Source organism: Simochromis diagramma, unplaced genomic scaffold (assembly GCF_900408965.1).
Source record: "Simochromis diagramma unplaced genomic scaffold, fSimDia1.1 OVJJ01000317.1, whole genome shotgun sequence".
Lineage (NCBI taxonomy): Eukaryota > Metazoa > Chordata > Actinopteri > Cichliformes > Cichlidae > Simochromis > Simochromis diagramma.
In genome coordinates, this window is record NW_024386994.1 from 1,724,292 (window position 1) to 1,743,833 (window position 19,542).

General features: G+C 39.2%; 1 protein-coding gene across 1 annotated transcript; it reads right to left on the reverse strand.

The window, feature by feature from the left end:
• Window positions 1–637: 637 nt before the first annotated feature.
• Window positions 638–19,310, reverse strand: nectin4a (nectin cell adhesion molecule 4a). The gene is made up of 11 exons (XM_040040849.1): window positions 18,600–19,310; window positions 13,770–13,967; window positions 13,025–13,192; window positions 11,366–11,644; window positions 10,730–10,847; window positions 6,920–7,074; window positions 6,658–6,817; window positions 6,226–6,301; window positions 5,884–5,946; window positions 4,130–4,318; window positions 638–3,993 (listed from the first exon to the last, which is right to left on the reverse strand). The coding sequence occupies exons 1-11, from the start codon at window positions 18,652–18,654 to the stop codon at window positions 3,604–3,606; spliced, it is 1,851 nt and encodes a 616-aa protein (XP_039896783.1). The 5' UTR covers window positions 18,655–19,310; the 3' UTR covers window positions 638–3,603.
• Window positions 19,311–19,542: the final 232 nt, after the last annotated feature.

The following is a 19,542-nucleotide window of genomic DNA, read 5'->3' on the forward strand; positions in this document are numbered from 1 at the left end:
GTGTGCAGTCCTTCCACAAAACCATGGACCCTCACAGACCTGTACAGTCACTGGTTTGGGGTAATTTGTTTAATTGCAAACATGGGGAAAGTTATGCATTAATTCACTCTAAAATTAGAAGGGCTAAGGAGTTAACAAAGCCCTGCATAAGTTAGTTCTAAATGGCTTGTTTTTATTTATTAAGTTAGTGGCTGTTCTTTAATATCTGTGATGAAGGTAAAAATACCACAAACAATTAGTTTTGTACATTCATCCTCTGTGATTTTGAGTTGGCCCTTTCCTGTCAGTATAAAGGTGTTTAACTGCACATTTGATCTTAGTATTAGAAAAAGCAGAGCACTTTCAACAACATATCTAAATATAAATACATAAATGTAAGAAATCTCTTGCGTCTCTCTTTGGGCATACATTTTAAGAAATAAAAGTGTCAAATTACATTTCTAAAAGAAAACTGGTAGCTCATTCTCCAGTCTGCCCTGTTATTACAAAACAACATTTTTCTTAATTCACAGGAAACATCCTGTTTTTTAAATGTATTTATTTATCTTTTTTGTTTTGTTTTGTTACTATGGATGAAAAAAAAGAGACATTTTGATAGTATCAGAATCAGTAGTTAAAAAAAAAACAGAAAGGGTCCTGCCATCTAATTGTTTATTTATTAGTTTTGATGCATGAATTTCCATAAGGGAGGGGAAAACATTAAGATGCATGGAAAAATTAAACTCCATCATATTTATCATAGCTGTCCAGTGGTCTGAACTGGAGTCTTTACCAGACCGATTTATGTTTGACACCCTTGCCCAACAGTACTCTTAGGAAAACCCCAACAATCACAACAACAAGCGCATATGAGTAAGCACTCTGTGACAGTGGGGAGGAAAAACACCCTTTTAACAGGAACAAAGTAGGGCAGAACCAGCCTTGAGGAAGGCTGCCACTCCTCCTGCTGTGCCTGTGGTTCGAGGACTCTGACAGTTAGCATGACTCAGTGGGTGCTGGTTCATTTAAACATATTCATCCTGTTGCAACCAAGATGACTACATTAACTCTGATGAAGCAATTGGATATATGGACAATGCACAGTGATAGAAGCCATTGGACAGGAACTAAAAATATAGTAAATTATTCAGTGGCCAAGACGTTTCTTTAAGGTTTAGTTTGCTACGATAACTACAACAAAAGAGCAAAAACTGTCGGTATCCCAACGTCCCCGCTTTGAGCACCACAGCCATCATTGAGGAGCAATGAAGATTTCTTCAAGTGAAAAAACCCATCTGATGTGATGATGAAGCTCCTATTACAAGGAGAGCCTCTGGGAAAGGAGACCAGAAGTCCCAGGAGCTGCAGTGAAAAGGTTAATTAGCCTCCTAATTCTGCAATTAACAGTACCTACTGAGTGAGAGCACTGAGACTGAAGAGGCAAGAATTGGCGTTATACTTGAACATTTTTTGATTTCAGCTGTGAGGGCAGATGGGTTTAAATACCTGGGATCAACCAAAGCAACAGACAGTGAACATAGGCAGCAAAAAAAAACCAAAAGGGAAGGTTTAAAAGTGAGACCTGTTGTGATGTATGATGTGGAGATGAAGTCGGGAGGTGGAGGTGGCAAAGATGTTCTTTGGGAGCAAGACCAAAGAGGGGGATTATGGATGAAGTAAAGGAGGACATGCAGACGGTTGATAGAGACAGACTGGAGCAGCTCAAAGAAGAAGAAAACTACAAAATGTAATAGTTTCTGTGCCTTCAGTTTTTTCTACAATATAAAAAATAGTTTAAAAAATGAATGAACAGGGGTAACTAAAGTGCTGTACACCTGCACCTTTAGAAAAACCACATACATTTATTTCAACCCATCAGTACTAGCTGATAACCATCCAAAGCTCTCCAAATAATTAGAAATCCAGGCAAATGTCCAAAAAGATCATCTGGATCACAATCTTTCATAGTTGGTTAGTTCTGCAGTTTGTTGCCTCAGTCAGGCCCCTGCACTTTCCAGCAGTATACACCAGGGGGCGCTGTCTGCAAATGCATTTGCTTTCAGACATAATGGCTTCTCATTTGTTAGGTGCTGCCAGATAATAGTCACACATCACTTTAAGTTTGCCACAAACTGTCCCAGCACACTTTTTACACAACTAAAACAACATCAGACAAGTGTCTCGGAAAAAAGTCGTATTTACAGCAGATAACATAACAAAAAGGAAACAATACAATTACACAATTGTACAATAAAATGTATGTAACAAACAATATAATACTTCATATTTGTCAGAATAGCAAACCTGTTTTTTTTTCATGTTTTCCCTTTGGCACATTTTCCCCAATACTCATAACAGATATTTAAAAAAAAAAAATGTGTACACTGATAAACAATATGTGTTTGGCTTTTATGCTGCAATCAAAGGCTGTAACATGTCCCTGTGAAACTCCTTTTGGAAAGACACCGTCCACCGTCCATTTGGAGGAAATGTTCCAAACTGTACAGAAAGTCCATGTTTGGCAACCTTTTTTTTTCATTTCTATGATCTGCTTTGTGAGAATCCAGGAATACTTACAGACTCTGATCAATTCTAACTATGTTTTCCAAATATTTGGCAGCTTTTCCAGATTCCATTGACGTTGACATTCATACTGTGTGTGTAAACATCGACAGACTGAACATAAATGCACTCTAATGTATTAAGTGTGCATGCTTCGTATATGCTTTTTCATCTCTAATCTTATATATGTATACATCAGTATGTTTGCAGTACACATGTACTATGTGCATGTGAAAGAGGCCACTGAGGCAGAAGGATGCGTGACCTGGCAGATGGATGCAGCACATTTTATTTGCTGTTGTTACTATGCTGTGTCTTTATAACTTCAGATTTAAGTATTACAGCTCCATTTCAAAGGCGTTTGTAGTTTTCTTTGTTTGGTTTTTTTGTTCTTTGTTTTTTTAAGAAAAGGGTGATCACTCGTGTATTTGTACAGATTTACAGATCACTACATGTAAGGGACATTAATCTTGTTTTGGTATTAAGGTTTCATCTGATTCAAACTGTCTCAGTGCCTACGGCGGCAGGACAGTAAGACAATATGAAGGTATGGAGGTTGCAGGTGTGGCCAGAGATGAACAAGCCAAAAAAATCTGGATCAGGTCCCAACCAATGTTGTGTAAGAGAATGTAACACAGGCAGTTACTCTTACACTCACCACAACCAAATCAGAAGTCCACCCTCAACACAGAGCTGTTGCAATCTCCTTTTTAGATTTACCGACTTTCCCACAGCCTTGTTTACTCCTCCTGTATTTCCTGTTTTTTCCACAACAAGTGCTTTCGATATCCCCTCATAAGCTCGGGCATTCACCTGCAGCTGGTTAGAGCAACAGCTGTGTTGTGAAAGCTCAGAAAGGAATATCATCGGTGATGATGCTGAATTTGCTGCACTGGAAAATGTGTGATATTGTCTTTGGTTTCCAGTAGCTCTGCAAACATTTGGGGAATACACCCAAACAGCAGGAAGCAATAAGAAATGCCCTAAAGATGCTTTGGAGTCAACCGCATCCACAAAAGCGGTGCAGTTCTGTAGTTTCACGTATTATTTTCTCACCAGCTGTTAAACTATTTGAGCCTTGTGGATTATAGAGGCGTGGGGATTGACCGGATGGGGGCTTGGGATCCTTTTGTATTTTAACAGGCCATTACTGGGGTGGCAGGGCACGCTGTGAGCCTCAGACACCTGAGAGCTGTTCGTCTCGCTGTCTTGATCAAAAGGTTGCTCTTGACTGGCAGGACCGCCCAGCCCTTCATCCACTTCATCATCGTCGTCCCTTATGGGTGGGCAGGTGCTGCTCACGGGAGGGTGTTGGTGATTTTTGGTGATGCTTCCCAGTCGCAAACCCACATCCAGTGGGACAATGGGGCTGCCGTTCATCGACCTCAGAAAGTCGGGCGTTTGCATTCTCTGAGGCATTTGCGTGAGAGGAGCGTGGTAGTGAGTTTCCGGCTACAAAGACACAGAACAGATTTTGATTGCATCATCATCAGGTTAACTATGCAGTGCAGTGGTTAGTAATATGGAGCCGAGGCATTCCACAGTTTGGCGAACTCAAGCCTTGACACGCACACTAAGACACACTTACCAAAGATAAAGAGCTGTTTTTCACATATCTCTCCACTCTGAGTCGGCTTTCCTCGTCTCTGTCCAGAGGCCTTTCTCTCCCCCTCCGGGAGTTGTTGTATATGGCTGGTCTGCCCAGAGAGTCATACGCAATTCCTCCTCCCCGACCGCCTGAGATAGTAGATCGACTGTCACGGCACTGAGGCTGCTCCTGTTTATGGCATGGAAACAAAACACTAGTAACTATTACTCGACACACTGATTAGGTGCATAGATTGTAGCAATTCTATGCTCAAAACAACAGAATTGCTACAAACATTCTCCCCAAATTCACATAAAAAACACATTTTTTAAAGAATCCCTGATTATAGTTAGATCATTTACTTACATGTATATTTAAAAAAAAAGTGGTTTTAAAACAATAGCTTAGCATTAACTGGGGAAATGTGCTGTCTTGCTGACAGATGAAAAAAATTGGTATTACTGTGTAATATCCCTTTAACCATTATAAAGCTAAACCTGGAAGTCTTCAATAAAGTCTTCCAAAAAGGAGTTGACATAATATTGATGCCAATAGTTTGATGTTAAATAAATAAATAAAAAAATGACATAATTAGTTATGTTAAAAATAATTTAAAAAAAATATAAATAATAATAAAATACATTCAGTTTTAATGGAAAATAGTCTGTTATTTATTTGCATTAAATTAGTCACCGTTTTCAAGAAATTCGGAGGACAGTATTGGATAATATATTAGGATAATATTTTTTTAAAAAAGGATAATATATTAGATATAAGGGATTTAATTTTAGGCCCCAAACTTCACTCCAGGTGCTGATTGAATCAGGCCTGACATACAATTAGGCAATGAAAGCTTTAAAAAGTAGCTTTTTGGGCCTAAACGTTGCCTTGCAGAAGAACTGGGCTGTAAAAGACAAAAAAATGGGAATAGCCACATACAAAATGTTACTTTTCTTTTCTCAGTAAGCTGCATTTGATGACACTACAGATGAAATTAAATGGGTTTTCTGTTGTTTTGGGAAATATGCTACAGCGTATTCTTCCTGAAACATAAAAGCCTGCCACTCCCATGTCTTCATGCTAATTACAGGAGCTACAACCAGCAGTAATTTAGCTCAGGAAACAGAGCACTATTAAACCAGTCTGATCTCACTAAAATGTGAAAGGTAACTACTGACTCTTAACACCACATTACATAGTGACATATGTCTGAGCTAAACATTGTCATTTTAACTCTCTTTAAAAGAATCAGCCACTATTTTTGCTCTTCTGATAAAGTTGTAAAGGCCAAATCATGGACTTATTATCAGCCTAGAAAACCAACTAAGCATCAAATAAAAATGAGCATGAGGACAAGAAGTATAAACACGTGAACCCAAACTTCTTTTCCCCTCAATTGTGTTTGCTTTATACCTTATCTAAAGGAGGAAATTCATCTGTCCACAGTAACAAAGTTTCTAACCTCCCAATTGCACCACGCTACATTATACTTCACCAATTAGAGCTGCTGGCTTGCAGTTGTAGTTGGTTGTAGTTTAAAACAGCCTAATGTCTGGCCTAATTCTCAGCATGAACTTTAGGGCCCATTGAGAGGAACAGAGATGTTAAAAGAGAAAGAGAAAAAAAGCTGTGATGCACTACATGCAGATTCGAAATGTTGAAAGTCAGAACTTAGCCATCTGGCATCTGGCTAGTAAAGCCTCAGTCCCAGGCCCTGGCCCTGCATGCAGATTTATATAGATACGCAGACTGACCCCAAGGGAAGACAGGCTGTTCCTCAGTGTTCCCTCCACCCTCAGAGGGATGTTTTCCTCTGTCTGCAATCAAAAGAAACACAACAAAATTCTAAATCGTGAAAAAATCTGTGCATTCAAACCTTACCATACTATGCTTTGATTACTTTAAAACTGATGGTATTATTGATAGAAGATATGAATATTTATCTGTTGCGACTAACAGATGCCGGTGGTTATATTGAAGTATTTGGAGTTAGTCAGAGTGAAATCTGAATGTTGAAAACAGGTTTGTGTGATACAAGTGGTCCACTGATTTGGATCAGTGCTGAGCAGTGAGAGAGAATAATCATGCAAACGTACCGTTCTCCTGGTGTCTGTACTCGTGGAGTTCATTCTCCTGATAGAGGCTTGTCTGGAGAGAGTGTGTATTTCCTCCCTGTGAGGAAAAAAAGAGAGAAAAATTAATTTCTAAATGGCACTGAGGCTTATAATGCCACGTGTGTTATTCTCTGGCAGCTCAAGTTATGCTAAAGCTTCATTTTTGAAATTTAGATTTCATGCATATTTGTGCCTGCTGTTAATTTACAAGTCCCCCACACAGAGTCATTTAGCCTGTGCATTTTACACTTTATGCTCCTCTAATTTTACACGCTCCGCTGTTGTATCTGTCAGCTGGAATATTCTTAATAGCTGTGATTTGCCCCATTTTTATATATATTCTTCTCAGCCTGCGGATATTATTAATTCATCTCATCTTTTCGCATCTTAATTAAACATCACATTATCTCATACTTTTTCTCAGTCAGCTGTCTCTTTAGCTTCTTGTTCTTGCGCTTGTGGTAACATGTGACAGCAATGATGATGGTGAGCAACAAGACCAGGAGCCCAATGGCCACGCCCCCCACAATGAACATCAGCTCCTTTTCAACACCTGTCAGCTTCGGGGCAATTTCTGTGAAGGTAGAGTTAGAAAGATTAGAATTAAATGGATATGCACTTCTATACACATAGTTTATATTACTTTGACAAGTATGTTGATACTGCTGCCATCTACCTTCCACATTAATCTCCACCTCTGTCTTTCCAACTCCCACTTCATTCGTTGCCACACACTGATAAGTGCCCGCATCTGAAAGGTTAAGGGGTCGTCCAAAAGCTAGCGTTCCATTCGGGTGTTCGATGACGCCTTTCGGCAATTCTCCATCCTTCCTGTAGAGAGAACGCACGCAGACAATACTACATCACAGTCGATCCACACCAATTAATGTCACCTTCAATCTTGAACTCTCTGGACAGGTTGTCAGTCTGTTTGAAGGCTAACAGATAAGAACCCAGAGAGAGCCCATACAAACATGTTTACCCTATTAGGCTCAAGTGTCCTAAAAAAAATGCAGTTTCGCTCCAATAAATGAGATAAATTAGAGTTTATTTGCTGAGTGTCCGAGTCGCTAACAATGTTAGATCCACTTCAAAGAAAGTTCAGTGACACCAGCTTATAGCAAGAGCAAAAACAGAAGTGCTTATCACTGTCATCATGCAGAAGTGAGTTTCGCTGACTAATCGACCTGTATCAGACTCCTCTCACAAAGATTTATAACCTCCTGCAAAGTGGATGCTCCACCCCCAGCATTATAAGTTAAGCAGTGATCCGGCAGCCTAGACTCACTAGATAAAAGCCAGCTGGAGTGCTTGAGGTAACTTGGGGGCAAAAAGCAAAAATATCACAAAGTATTTGTCAAATATTTGTTTTTCTTATTACTGATTTACTTCCATATTAATCTTCGTTAATATAGTGTGTACATACAAAAACAGTAGTAGAAACACGCTAGCTAGCCACAACAGCTATGGGATATAAATGGTTAACAAGCTTGCTAGCATTAGCTGATAACTGTCACTCCACCCTCCTGTCCTAAGATGCTGAATAATGGCTGTAAACAAATGATAGCAATAAATAAATAAATAAATAATGCCAAGGCTTCAAGGTACAGCCACCTGAAAGCAATGGGTGACTTTGGTGTACCTTTTCCCATCTTTTATAGTAAAGACTCTTTCATAGCTTGCAACCTTGTATTATTTAGATAATAATTCAGTGGGACATGGCATGCTCGCATAATGATAACAATCAATTCCACAAGATCTTAAAGAAAATTGAACACCCCATCCACCAGCAACACTAATTATACTTCTGTACCTTCTAGAAGAGAACTTAATGATATAGTAGCTGAACACATTGTTTATCTACTGTATCATGTCAAAAATCAAACAGCTACCTGTGGGGCTGAGAAATGCAGCCACAGAGAGAACTTATTCCCCACAAACAACCATGTTAAAATACCCAAATTAGTTAGCAGGGATCTGTCTGTACATTGTACCGGAACAGTTTATGAATGCAGCTTGCTAGCCAAGCGTCCTAGTATGAAATAATAATTTATCTCGCCATCTTCTTGGGCAAAAATGGTTACTTCTAGATCCAATAAAGTAGCGCGATAGAGACCAAAAGACAAACAACGAGGTTTCAAAGTGCAAAGCCCCGAAACTACTGGGTGACGTGGTTGCATCTTTTACATACAGTTAAAAAAGGACACAACTTCAACATTCTCAGAAATACATCTTCTTTTGTATAGAGGCCACTCTATAATGTAATCTATATTAGAGATGTCATAAGTGTGTTGCATAGAACTCTTGTTTCACAGAGTCGTCTCGTTTAAGCAGAAAGGAGGAACCATATACTTGTACTACATATGCAACACATTTTCATGATAACATCTCACACAGATCTCACGCTGCTTCCTTTTCCTCCACCCTACACCCCTGCCTACCTGCTCCTACTAGTTAACTTCTGATTATTGCTCATCCCTTTCCCTTTTACTTCTCATCCCCCTCCTGCTCCCTCCTTCGTGTGAAACTGTCTCATCTGTCTGCTCTCGGCACAAGCCGGAACATGACACTGTGACAGCAGCTATTACTTCACCTGCCGCCATTTACTAACAGGTTTTCCCAGTGTGCTGTTTGTGTGTGTGTGTGTGTGTGTGTGTGTGTGTGTGTGCACGTGCATACACAGTCATTCATAAGTCTGTAAGCGTGTATACACGGTGTGTGCCTCTTAATCTTTACTCACAAAACCTCCTTTCATAAGGTATGTTCCTGTTTTGATAACTAATAAAAAAAAGTATTAGATGCTTTACTTTCTGTCAAAACAGCGAAAACATAACCAAACATTTGCTCTTTTTCTTGTTGTTTCTTTCAAAAACTTCAGATAGATAAACATATTTTCTGCGTGTTTTTCCCCCGTGAAAGCCTAACTGTCACATGCCTTGATTTAATCGGTGCCATTCCTCTTCCAGCTTTTCAAGGCCTGCATTTTTTCTAGCTACACCACACCCTGAGAATATATTAATGCATTGAAACAAACAGCTTAAAATGACAGCTGGTGACTCAAGCAGAAGAACTGAAACACCTGAGTCAAACCCTCAGCTGGCTGAAAGCAGGGCTTCTCCTGAATGAGCTGCCTTCCAGCCTTCCATTGAGGCCGCAGAAGCAGGAAGTGACAGTGAAATGAGGTTGTTTGGTTAAGACTACGTCCACACTAATGCGTTTTTGTTTGAAAACGCATCATTTTCTCTCCGTTTTGGCCTCCCGTCCACACTGAGACGGCGTTTTTGCTGATGGAAAACGCAGCATTTTGAAAACGCTCTCGAAAACGCAAACATTTGGAAACGGTGCTATTGCGTCGCAGTGTGGACACTCAAAAACGCAGACTTTCTAAAACAATGACGCATGTTAGTCATATGATGCAGTCATGTGACCAATTAAACCAGGATAGCGGAGGGCATTATACAGCAGTTGTTTTGTTTGCTCTGAATTTTGACAGCCCTCTCAAAGATTAATATCAGTCTGCACATGCTCCAGATAGCTTTTCTTCAAATTCTTTAACACTCACTTGCTTTTGCAACTTTGTGCTTTTGTGTTACTCGCAAAAAAAAATCACTTCACACAGCTAAAATCTGTTAGCTGTGTGAAGTGCTGGAATAAATTTGACAGATGTATGATGGCAAAAGCACACTATGAGGATTTCATGTAAGGCCTTCACAATTATCAATGCAAAAACACTGATGCTAATGATATCACCACAATATTTAAATATAATTCAAATGTAAGTGCATGAACTGTATATTTTAGATATGTAAAATATACAATATTTAAGTTGATTTTAGTCCATTTAACTGGAAATTCAGGGTTAGTTTTCATAAATTCATAAATTAGACACAGACATTAGATTTAATAACATAAGTACGCAGGAATTATTGGGGAGGAAGCACTAGCTACACATTTCCATGAAAAGAATGTCAAAAGACAAGAAACTACCGTGATGTGTAGTCTACTGCCGGCATTGTGTAACTCCAGTTCACAGTTTCACCTATTCACAGTGGTGTCACCATTCCTCTTTCATTTTGCCATGTATGCACTTGTGCACATGCAGTGCAGTGTGTACCCAGCATAAGAGTATTACAGTAGTAATTAAAAGTTTTGTAAGTTTAATCATATTGTCTGGCGTCTTTCTGTGTGTTTAAGTAAACTCCTAATGTGTAAACAACAGTGACTGTTGCTTCTACTAAGCATTTTCCAACAAGACTTGCTGTATGTAATAGTAACTAATACATAATTAATAAGTAATAAAGTAACTGTAAGTTGGTGATGACCTGAATTTGCTTTCACCAAACATTAAATTAAAGTGGTGAAATCATGGGACACAAACCTGGCATCACAACTGGCACTTCTGATAAAAGCAACCATGACCAGACAAATCAGACAGTTAGTCATACAAACAGCAGACACCCGGAGAGATAGGTGGATCCTACCATACCTGATCCAGGTGAAGACGTGTGGTTTGGGGTTTCCTCCACTCACGCAACTCAGGGCAGCATTCTCCAGACCCACATACCAGTTTCCATTGTAGCCAGATACCTCTGCGTGCGGCGGATCTGAGAGAAAGGATAATAATTTACCAACTTTAACGCTTTGAGATGGAATAATCAGACTTACAGCTGATGCAAATATGAATGCAACATTTTACAAATAGTTAAAATCACTGCCACGGCTTAACGTCAGTGTAAGGCATTGTGAATGATAATGCATTAAAAATTAAGGAGGGGAAGTACTACTATTTTTTATGTATATTTAACACACTCTTCATCTTGAAAATGAAAGGTGAAGAGAGTTTTATAGATATAAAATGTAGGTAGTGTGAGCTAGACTTGCTAATATGGAGAGAAACGTGTGTAGCAACACAGTGTTCAGAAAGTCTCTTGTGACTCTGAAGGGATCACAACAGTGATAAAAACAGGAAGTGAGAACATCGGTCCTATTACTGCTTTAACTCTACGTATGCTTGTGTTTTTCATGATTTAAATGTGTCTCAATTCTGCACTACTGGATCATCTCAACTCTTTTGATTTTTAAAACATAGTCCAGTTTGGGTGTAATGTGGAGGGAAACTCACAGTGCACTACCAGCTGGTTTTTTAACCTGCGGGGTTCCGAGTAAGTCGGATGCCAAACCAGGCAGTCCAACTTCTTTCCATTCATGCCTCTCAGGGGATACAGGGAGAAGTGAGAGGAGACTGCCCCGGTGTCTGAGGTGCGATTGATCGACTTCCCGTTCAGTTCGGTGTCCCAGGAGAGCTCAGGCAGGGGTCGGGCTACGGAGCGGCAGATAGCAACCTGGCTGAATTCCTGTCCCTCCACCACAGTCACAGATTCCACTGTGGAAATGGGATGAGCTGAAAGAGGGATGGTTACAGTGTTTGATTAGGGAGGAGATAATGATGGTTAGATCAACACACTCAGCAGCCAGTGTTGAAGGCAGCTGTACACTTAAACAGATATTTAAAGGTCTTTCTAAGTAAGTGTGTCTGGTCTTATGCAACATGCGGGTCGCAGCAAAAGTTTGTTCACTAATTAGAAGAGCGTGTGGCTACGTTTTTAGAGAAGAAATATGATACATAGTTTCTTTCTTTCCTCGTTTATCAGTATTAAACAACTTTATGGTGACAACAGCAATAACTGCTTATGCTTAAATATTTAAAGCTCAAATAAGATTTGAATGCTTTCAGGGTAATAAAATTAAGTGAGCATAGTTTTTTTTTCAGGCAGTCAGAGTTCATTTAAGTCTGCAGTCTTGTTAGATCAGCTGATAACAGCTGATCTCAGTGTTGACATCTCAGCTGATTTACTACTGAGCAAATCTCATGTAAAGCCATTTATTTAAAGTGCTTTAACCTCCCTACAGTTTCTTAAAGCTTATGCAAGCAACCTTCCTCCACCCCACATCCTCTTGATACTGTATCTATTTTAATCAGCGCCATATCTGTTCGGTACTGTGGGATCTTGCTGCCGCTGTCACGGTCAGACTTTCCATGTGTGGTAACGTAAAGAGGGACAAAAGTGAAGCTATATCACCAAATATCAATTATTGTAGGCAGTAATAACAATTTTCTTCAGAGTTAAGTAGAGCTGATGATGACTGATTTTGCTGTCCAATAATGCAGTTAACACTAATGATACCATTATAATAATAACGTTATTAGTGTTGATTTGCCTCCTAATGAGTTATAAGCAAATAATCAAGAGGTAGATTCTGGTCTGAATTCAAACCAAAGCAGAAAATCTTCAGTGCAACCTGATCAAGGCTTCTTTTGCTACATACTAGAGGAAACGTGTTGTTAGAGGTTGAATGCTAGAAGCACTTGTAAATTCTATATACTGATTATTACTTGCACTTGATTAGTTTTATTAATTCAAAAGTGTAGAACCATATATCGACAGTAAGACGATAAGATAATGTGAACGTTGGAAACACGACAAAATATACTTCTGAACAATAAACTTCAATTACAACCTTAAATGTAAAAACCTGAAAATACGACCACTTGTAATGCCTTATTAGGTGCTACAAATGCTTAATCGAGTGACAAATACAGTCATGAGTAAGTGTGTTATTCATATTTTGTCTGTGTTACTACATTATTAGTCATGTATTAGCTACGCCTTAATAAACTAACAACCTGGTGACAATATGAATTAGTTTCCATCCTTGAGAAGACAACATATTGTCTCATCTGTTGTGTATTGTATGCCAGAGTCATGATGGAAGGACTCACTATGGACAAGGAGTGACAACTCTGTCTCAAAGTTTCCAAAGGGGAAAGTGCTGACATGGCAGGTGTACTTCCCCTCATCAGAGATCTTTGTGATCTTGATGACCAGAGACGAGTCCTTGGTGGGTTGGTTGCTGTTAAACTCCACGCGATCGGCCCACGGTCCGAACGCTAAGGACAGACAGAGACAAAAAGAGAAAGACAGTTTAGGGAACCCAAGAGGAAGGATGCCACACAGAAAGTTAAATCCAGCAAGTTCAAAACAAACCTCAGGCTTTCTTTTTAGCATTTTCAGTTCCGTACACATGTCTGAATCCCTCTCTTATAACTGAAATTACGTTACGGCGTGGGCACTAATGCCTTCTGTGAGCAAAGACTCCAATATCACCTAAAATTACACCAAACTATAAAAACGGTGCAAATATCAATTGAATTATTGATATCACGGTAACATTTTCAGCATCTCTGGCAAACTGCTTTTAGACATTTATGAGCTCAAGCCTTGGTGCATGATATGTTTACTGGGAGGAGAAACAAAGCCACTAAATAACTCTTGTCAGCTAAAACAGACGCATTAACTTGCAATACAAGGAAACGTTGTGAGGGATTGATAAAGAAAACATTTTCCCACTGTGAGGAAAAGGGAAGTAACTCAATGTGACAATTTAGTTTTTAGCACTTGGCAGAGGACGTAAAGACAAGGTCGAGGGCAGAAAGAGAACTGGAGCTCAGACACAGTGCCAGTTACCTGTTTTTCCATTTACATGATGTGCGATGATGATCTGCTCCTTGGTACCATCAGGTTTCTCCTGAAACCAGGTGACCTGCACTACTGTACTCTCGGCATCTGGCTCGTAGCGACAGGGTAGGATGGTCTCTCCCTCCGCCAGGGAAGTTAAGGAATAGTTTGGAGGAGGTGCCACAAAGTCTCCTTTTATCACTGTCACTGGAAGAGAAAGATAGGACCATAAATTCATCTGATATAAGAATCAAGTACTTGCAGCTAATTGACGGCACGGTGGCTTGTTCATCTCTAACACAGTGACACTGAGCTTGGCACGCTGGTCGTAAATACTAGAATCCCATTACAAGTGCCACATTTTTAAAAATTTTAACCAGAAAGTGGAACTCCTGAGACTCAGAAAACACAAGCAAACTCTTCACAGAAGGACTCTGCCTGGGCTCAAACCCCAGACTCTTTTGAAGTGATCTACAGGCTTTCTGAAGCTCTTTTTTCTTTGCACATTGACTGTCTTTTCAATCATTTTCAGTTGACTCCTTATTAATAACAATTTTAAAGGAATGCTTGTTTCTTTGTTTCTTCATTAAGACAACTAACAGCAATTTATTAATCACTGAAGCCACCTAACATATTAGAAGAACCAGGGTTGTGTCTACAAATAACACACAACACAACAAAGAAGCAATTTTAAACATTGTCTTTAGCAACTTGTTAATCCCAGCCCGTGGCAAAAGCAAAGAATTTTTTTCCAATGTCTTTAATTGAATCTACAGAAAATGCAAATGAAAACACAGCTTCATTGCAATTCTGCACCAACAGGCTGATTCCAGAAGAGCTAGAAGCCAAAATCTTGGCCTATCTCAGAATGGTGAAGTGAACAAGCGGCAGGCGTTTAAAAAGACGTACAGCAGATGAACATGAAAATGAAAACCTTAACTGTTTGATCTTAATCTCAAAGTCACATCCATGAGAAACAGAAAAATGTCCAACAAAGAAGAGATGGGACCTGAGAGATGGATCAATATGTACAGAGGACATCAGGAGAGAGGTACAACATCTGTGCACCACTGCAGAGCCGCTGTCAAGGTTTGGGGCTGCATTTCAGCCACTGATGTAGGAGGTCGGGAATACTGATGGAATTATGAATACAGAAATGTACCATCTGGAAAGTGTCTGATTGGCATTGCTTCATTTTTCAGCATGATCCCAAACACACTGAGAGTGCAGCAAAAGCATTTCTGGATAGAGAAACACACAATGGAGAACTATCACCTCAACAGAGGATGAAACAAAAGGCAGCAAAAAGGGTTTTGAATGTCCTTCAAGAAGCCTGGAAAACTATTCCTGAAAACAACATCAGAAAATTAGAAGAAAAGAAAGAGTTCAGGATGTGTTAAAAAAAAAATAAAGTGACCAAATAGTGACTTTAAAGCTTGTTAGAAACACACAATCTCAGTTTTTTCTTATTAAATCTATAAATATACTATATAAATAATTCCATCTATTTTAAATTTTCCTGGCAAAATATAAAGAAATCACACTTTTAAACAGTGTTGTACATTTAAAAAGAGAAGTCTCAGTTATATGTGCCAGTAACTACTGTAACTTGTGTGCTGTAGTGGTGATAAGGCTTTTAACTTATTTTCTGTTTTCAACTTGCTACCTAAAGAAAAGTAAAAGCATACAGTTTTACATTAATACGAAGTTGCATCAGTTCTATAGTAACTTTAAACCATAAATCATTTGCGAAGCTGCTTTATGCCGTGCATCAAAAGACCCAGTTCAATTAAAAGCATAATAGTGTGGAAAATGGTGGCCTGGCTGTGCCGGAGTTATATATTATTTGAGTAAGCAAGCTGTGGTTATGTGGGGTGGCTATTTTGTCCGAGCACAGGAAGCCAGAGCTGCTTCTCGTACTGTCACGCTTTTCTGTTAAGCTGAGCCAACAAGCTGCAGGGTTTAATGCAGCTCTGATAGTAGTTTTGTCTTTTCGCCAAACTGTCTGGAAGGACTAAGCAACATTTAAAATGATTTCATTAATATAGTGTTTCAGGAGCAGAGTTTCGGTAGAGACAGGTGTGCACTAGTCTGACTGGCAGCAACATAGTTTTAAAAAATGGCAGTGTTTAAAGGCAACGGATGAGGTTTGAAGGCACAGAGTTAGTACAGAAAACAAGCTGTATATCATAAGCATGAGTCAGTACAAGTGAAGATATGTCGTATAACTAGTTGTTCAAGATAAGCTTTCAAAGAAACTAAATGCTCAGTGTCTGCACACAAACAAAGGGACCCCAGAAAACATAAAGTTAACACAAAGTGCATCGTATCACATGTCTCATTGTCACAAAGCAGCATTATTTAGTGCAAACCACAAGTTTACATAAATATCTTGTTTTTTTTTTTAACTTTTCTCTCCTTCCTCCTTTCAGTTTGCTAACCTGTTTGGTCTCAACAGACTACAATCCTTCACGTTACCTGCAATATGTGCAGCGCACTGTTACACGGTTTAAAACTGTATTTAATGCTTCTTTGCATTTGTGCATGTTCACCTTGGCACAATGCTAAAATAAAACTGAATTCAATTTTGTGGAAGTTTTGCCTATACGCACAATGCCTGCTGTCATATTGCTGCTCTTAGATCAAGCTGGAGTTGATTGATACTACGATGCCACCATTTCCGGTTGTCATCTAAAGGATGAAAGCTAAAAACAGCTTGCTTGCCTAATAAGGTTACAAGGTGTAGTTTTGTTTTTAATACTCATATATATCTGGAAACAAGAACTGAAAATGGTTGTTTTCATTTAAACTTTTCAGCTGGTTTCTAGCAGCTAGAATAAGTCAGTTTATCCACATAAGTTAGTTTTCATTCGAGCTTTTAGTAATACTCATATTTTCATTCATGGCTTCGTTTGGACGTTGATTCAGTAGCTGATGCGGTAGAATCTGTTCAGATATGTCCGTGGGTACGATGTGAATCATGCATTTACCAGCAGACCTGATGACTCTTCTCATCAGACAGGTGTGTTTTTTTTTCCATGAATGTGTGTGTGTATGTGTCACCCTGATGTTTAAACCTACTTTGGAATCTGCCTGTGCTGCATTACTGGAATGATGCCCAGCCTACCCTGCTTTTATGGGATTGAAAGGTTTTCTTCAGTCTAGTGTAGCATTATCTGTTCATGTTAACTTTTTCCAAGTCATTTTTGTCCATGAATTACCTGCAAAGTTCACATCTCATACAATATTAGATTTTTTGTTTTTTTTTAAGCATGCACCCCAAGTCTCACAAAAGATGTATAATAGCACCAATCTATAAACTTAAGGACTGATTCAGGCAAAATTATGATGTATTGTTTAAAAACAAAAATGTCCATGGCTGAAGCAAAGACAAAAAAGCCACATAAATTACACAAAAAACACACTAAAATGCAGTAGAAACTGGAAGGGTACTCAGAGTCATGACAAAAAGCCCTGTGTCCACTGTTGTCATTTAAAGATAAGAAATCGGGATCAGGATCTCTTACCGTTAAATCACATACACATCTTACATCTCTACAATGGTGAGATATGTATGTAGGTAGATGAGGGCAGACTGCCAATAGTGAGATGGTGACAGACAATAGCACCCAGCAAAGAAAGCTTAGACAAAAAACAAGAGGAAGTGCAGCGTCCACAGAAAGACTGCGGACACTTTTTAAAGTGTCATTGAGTTTTATTGTTGAGAAAGATAAATATCTTATTTGATAATAAATCAATTTGATGTCCATCTCTCAAAGAGTTCCTCCCCTTTCTGATCGCTGCACAGCTTATGGGCTAATGTGCAGTTTTTACAGTGACAAGCGGTATATAATTTAAACCACAGCCATTCAGACTTTGAGTAAACAGTGTTTGACAAACACTGAAAGAGTGAAGTAAGTAAGAACTAGCTTTCAGTAAGGTTTTCAAACAAATGTGGGTAATGACCTTACCTTCTATCTCAGATCAGTCTGACTGATTCTGACTCACAGGCCTTATCCCCTTTGAGCTTTAAGCGAAAGTTTAAATCACTCAGACCTCTGGAGTACCCGTATAACATGTATTTTGTAAGTGCATCAGCAGCTTCTGACATGTTTTGCATACATTTGAGTAGTGATGTTTGTACATAGTATTTAAATATGAAATGAATAGTGGGCCCAGGATGGAGCCTTGCGGAACACCTGTAGACAACATGGGAGTATTTGCATTTCTGGGTAAATTTACCAACATTATATTATAACGTTGGGTGTTGTGTTTAAGTATATGTAGTAGAAAGTCTTATGAAGGCTGTGTGGATATTATTTATCATATCATCACATTTTTGAATGACATATTTATACTTAAGCAGCGCACACACATACACACTAGGAGGATCCACAGAGTTCATATGAATGCTGCAGAAAGAAGCGTATTGATCAACAGCAACCAGTTTTTCCAGAAACAGAAGCCAGGAGTGTTTCCTAACAGCCCTCCTCTATGTATTCTTGAGAAAACTGACTATGCCTTTAGAGGTTGCAAAACATAGCTCATGAATATGCTTCAGATACTGTATTAGGCCGTAATAGGGTACAGGAAAACCAAAGTGTGCATCATGATATTTTTAAAAAGCCTTTTTTAACTTCCGATGCGTTTGATGTGTGACACACAGCTGCTTTATCGCTGCGAATAGTGGAGTACAGCGGCGCATAGGCAACACATTAAACAATCACAGCACAATAAAGGGGTCAGTAAAGGCAGGGGATAAAGATATATAGTATTAAAAGAACACAAAACATGTTTAAATATCATTTTCATCAGACTTCATATGAGCGCTTATCTTACCAAAGACATGGAGGACAAAGAGGCACAGAGAGAGTCTGTTCAGCAGAGATGTCATTCTCTCTGGGAGTTGCTGTTAACTGTGCACAACTTTTGACAATTTCAGCAGTGGAAGAAAGCTCATAAGTCCAGGTAATATGATCCTAACTGACAGGCAGGCTCGAAGCATTGAGGCACGCTCATGGCTCGTACTGCCGGATCATCCTTGGAGATGTTTTTTCTTTGAGAACCAGATCCCTTTGAGAAATGGAAAAACTGTGCGTAACCCCGTCCTTGTGAAAAAGTTAAATCCTTTGAGTTTAGAGTCCTGTATGGTTGTTAAGCCCACGCCATCATGTTTGCCCTTTAGAGGAAAATAAGGCGCAGCTTTACCTGTTTGGGATACACCTGTTTGAGCTACACCCCTCTCTCTCTCTCTCTCACTCACTCTCTTGCTCTCGCTCTGACATACACACACACCTAACAACCCGACAAGCCACAAACACACACTCACGCGCACACAGCTGCGGGGAAAAAAAGTCACCTTTCCGGTTTGGTTGAGGCAACATGACAGTTATTTTCTCGTCTTTACTTGCTCTGCTCAGAGGAGAGGCAGGTGAAAAGCAGGCACAAAGACGCTGTTTAAAAGAATGAATGTTTCGCTTTAATACTCACCCTGATACTAAACTAGTGCCTCCTCCCTCATAAAGAAAGCAAATTAATCCTTTAATTTAAAGGGATCGTCACAAACATCAGTACTATGCAAAAAATTCCTGTGAAGACTTCCTCAATTTAAAAAGAAAAACACACAAACACACAATAAAACACCACCCTGCACATAATGGTATTTGTAATCTTGTTAATTTGCATACATGTAACTGGCATATTCACAGCTTGTTACAAAATAAATCTGAGCAGCTGTAACCACCTAAACCAACAGGACGCCAGCAGTAAAACTACTGCCAGT

Coding starts and splice junctions, on each gene's coding strand:
- nectin4a (XM_040040849.1), bottom strand. CDS start 18,654: ATGACATCTCTGCTGAACAGACTCTCTCTGTGCCTCTTTGTCCTCCAT. Junction 10,848..11,365: donor AAACCAGCTGGTAGTGCACT/GTGAGTTTCCCT, acceptor CCTTTCTCTCAG/ATCCGCCGCACGCAGAGGTA. Junction 4,319..5,883: donor ACAGCCTGTCTTCCCTTGGG/GTCAGTCTGCGT, acceptor TGCCATAAACAG/GAGCAGCCTCAGTGCCGTGA.